The 3,404-nt window shown below is 55.9% G+C and overlaps 1 protein-coding gene across 1 annotated transcript; it reads left to right on the forward strand.

The window, feature by feature from the left end:
• The first annotated feature begins 272 nt into the window (after positions 1–272).
• On the forward strand, positions 273–3,036 carry FAM167B (family with sequence similarity 167 member B). The gene is made up of 2 exons (XM_025404745.1): positions 273–1,575; positions 2,548–3,036. The coding sequence occupies exons 1-2, from the start codon at positions 1,315–1,317 to the stop codon at positions 2,776–2,778; spliced, it is 492 nt and encodes a 163-aa protein (XP_025260530.1). The 5' UTR covers positions 273–1,314; the 3' UTR covers positions 2,779–3,036.
• The last annotated feature ends 368 nt before the right edge of the window (positions 3,037–3,404 follow it).

Below are 3,404 nucleotides of genomic sequence, written 5' to 3' on the forward strand. Positions count from 1 at the left end.
CCGCCTCCCGGGTTTACGCCATTCTCCTGCCTCAGCCTCCCGAGTAGCTGGGACTACAGGCGCCCGCCACCTCGCCCGGCTAGTTTTTTTGTATTTTTTTAGTAGAGACGGGGTTTCACCGTGTTAGCCAGGATGGTCTCGATCTCCTGACCTCATGATCCGCCCGCCTCGGCCTCCCAAAGTGCTGGGATTACAGGCTTGAGCCACCGCGCCCGGCCTTTCTTCTTTCTTTTCTTTTCTTTTTTTTTTTTTTTTTTTTCCTTTTCTTAGACAGACTCTTGCTCTGTCACCCAGGCTGGAATGCAATGGCTTGATCTCAGCTCACTGCAACCTCTGCCTCTCGAGTTTAGGCGATTCTCTTGCCTCAGCCTCCCAAGTAGCTGGGACTACAGACGCATGCTACCACACTCGGCTAATTTTTTGTATTTTTAGTAGAGACGGGGTTTCACCGTGTTAGCCAGGATGGTCTCGATCTCCTGACCTCTTGATCCGCCCACCTCAGCTTCCCAAAGTGCAGGGATTACAGGCATGAGGCACTGCAGCCGTCCTTCTGTTGTGTACGTTATGTTTCAAAACAAAGTTTAAAAAAGGGAACTGCTCTGGTTGAAGCCCTGGGAGGGGCAGGGAGAGGGAAGGCAAGGAGCCCATCCACAGCTCTGCCCTTCTCCTGCAGGCAGCCCTTGAGGACTCCTTAGAGTATTAGCCTGAAATCCTTCATCTGTCCCAACAGAGCTCTGAGAAGGTCAGTGACTCGCCCAAGGTTCTGCAGAGCCAGCACTAGAACCCAGGTCTCCTGACTCCCAGGCCAGGGCCCTGGAGGCTAGTCCTTTCCTGAAGGGCTGGTGTCACGAGTAAGGACAAGGGGTGGCTAGGCAGCCTCCTCCCAGATCTCAGCTCCCTTAACTTGGGTCTTGGGAGGAGGGCCAAGATTCTGGTATGAATGATGCTTTTCTCATCCTGGAGTAACTTCCTTTCTGGGAACTGGGTGTCTCCTTCTGGGCAAAGACAATAAAATTCATCCAAAGGGCCAGAGGAGCAGGGTTCCTCCGGCCCCCACCCAGATGGGCATCACGTGGCTCTCAAGTTAGCAGTCCAGGAAAATTCCAGCCCTTGCATACTTGGCCTCACACAACCATCTGCTCACTCACCTTGGCACACTCAGCCCCCCTAACCCACCTTCAACATTGACCACCGCACACTCCCTGGCGCGCTCTTCTCACTCTCAGCTTCTACCACCTCTCCCTGGGCAATATTGCCAGCCTTTCCCTAATTCCAGAGCTGCAGCCCTGCCCTGTCACTCACCTCAAACCTGCCATGTCCCTGGGGCTACTGAAATTCCAGGCAGTGGGTGAAGAGGACGAGGAGGATGAGGAGGGGGAGAGCCTGGACTCTGTGAAGGCACTGACAGCCAAGCTACAGCTGCAGACTCGGCGGCCCTCATATCTGGAGTGGACAGCCCAGGTCCAGAGCCAGGCCTGGCGCAAGGCCCAAGCCAAATCTGGACCAGGGGGACCTGGGGACATCTGTGGTTTCGACTCAATGGACACCGCCCTTGAGTGGCTCCGACAGGAGCTGGTGAGTCTGGTGGGGCGGGCAGCTTTGCACAGGGCCTCAGGCTGGTCCTCCTCAGGGCCCAAGACCACAGGCATGGGGCAGTTACTGCAGGCAACTCCGGTGTCCTGGGCTGAGGAGCTGGGAATGGATTTGTCCAGTGTTGTATTCAGGGAGTCTTGCTGAAGAAGGACTCCATCCAGTGTACTGACCTTATGCTCTTATTGCTTAGGGGACAGAACACTGGCGTTGGGGAGTGTGGGGCACCATTATAAATAGGGAAAGACACAGCTTCCCCTACTCTGGGACTTTCTATGGCCCAAAGATACAGCGATGCTGCAGGCAGATTCTGAAGAGATGAAGTTTCAGTAGGTGGCTCCCAACTCAACATGTGCAGATATAAAGATACCCAGCTGGGCTCCAACGCAGAGATTCTGCTTAGTTGATCTGGGATGGGGCCCAGGCAGTTGGATTTGCTTAATAATGACTCCTGGCCGGGTGTGGTGGCTCACGCCTGTAATCCCAGCACTTTGGGAGGCTGAGGCGGGCGGATCATGATGAGGTCAGGAGATTGAGACCATCCTGGCTAACACGGTGAAACCCCGTCTCTACCGAAAATACAAAAAATTAGCCGGGCGTGGTGGCCGGCGCCTGTAGTCCCAGCTACTCGGGAGGCTAGGGCAGGAGAATGGCGTGAATCTGGGAGGTGGAGCTTGCAGTGAGCCGAGATCGTGCCACTGCACTCCAGCCTGGAAGACAAAGCGAGACTCCGTCTCAAACAAACAAACAAATAAACAAACAAACAAAAAAAGACTCCTTAGCTAGGTTTGAGAACCACCAGGTGGAGCCAGATTGGGAGATGGGGAGAGATCAAGCTGAGGTGAGAGGGGGCTGGGGAGGACACAGCCAGTGCAAAGGCCCGGCGTTGCCAGGAAGGGAGAAAGGGCGAGCGACCGAGGGCCTGTCCGGCAGGCTCACGCCCCCTCTCGGCCGCAGCGGGAGATGCAGGCGCAGGACCGGCAGTTGGCAGGGCAGCTGCTGCGGCTGCGGGCCCAGCTGCACCGGTTGAAGATGGACCAAGCCTGTCACCTGCATCAGGAGCTGCTGGATGAGGCCGAGCTGGAGCTGGAGCTGGAGCCCGGGGCTGGCCTGGCCCTGGCCCCGCTGCTGCGGCACCTGGGCCTCACGCGCATGAACATCAGCGCCCGGCGCTTCACCCTCTGCTGAGGAACACCTGTGCCCCCCTGACTCCCCGCCCCCTCTCCCAATGCTGCTTCCCCTGCCTGTCTGGGAAGAGGAAAGGGAGGGGTGCCCCAGAGGCACCAGCTCCTGGCGGGGGAGGAGGAACATTTAGGTTTCTGAGCTGAATTCCAAGAGTGCAAAACCCCAGCATCCTGTTTCCTCTGCTGCCCCAGCTGGGAGGGGGAGGAGGAAGATCTCACACCCTCAAACTACTCAATAAACGCCCTTTCTGGTTCCTATCAAGGTCTCTTGCAGTTGTTTATTTAGGCCCAAGGCTGTTATCTGAATGTCGCCTGTCACTGGGACCACCCTAGTTCACTGCAGGCCCATGGGAGGTGACTTAGGTAAATTGGACTGCTGAAGGATGCAGAATCTGGGAGACATAGGTTCAAAGCCAGCTACCCCATTTATTTATTTTTGTTGTTATTTCTTCTTCTCCTTCTTCTTTGAGACGGAGTCTCGCTCTGTCACCCAGGCTGGAGTGCAGTAGCGCAATCTCGGCTCACTGCAACCTCTGCCTCCCGAGATCAAGTGATTCTCCTGCCTCAGCCTCCCAAGTAGCTGGGATTACAAGCGGCCACCACTACATCTGGCTAATTTTATTTTATTTT

Source organism: Theropithecus gelada, chromosome 1 (assembly GCF_003255815.1).
Source record: "Theropithecus gelada isolate Dixy chromosome 1, Tgel_1.0, whole genome shotgun sequence".
NCBI lineage: Eukaryota > Metazoa > Chordata > Mammalia > Primates > Cercopithecidae > Theropithecus > Theropithecus gelada.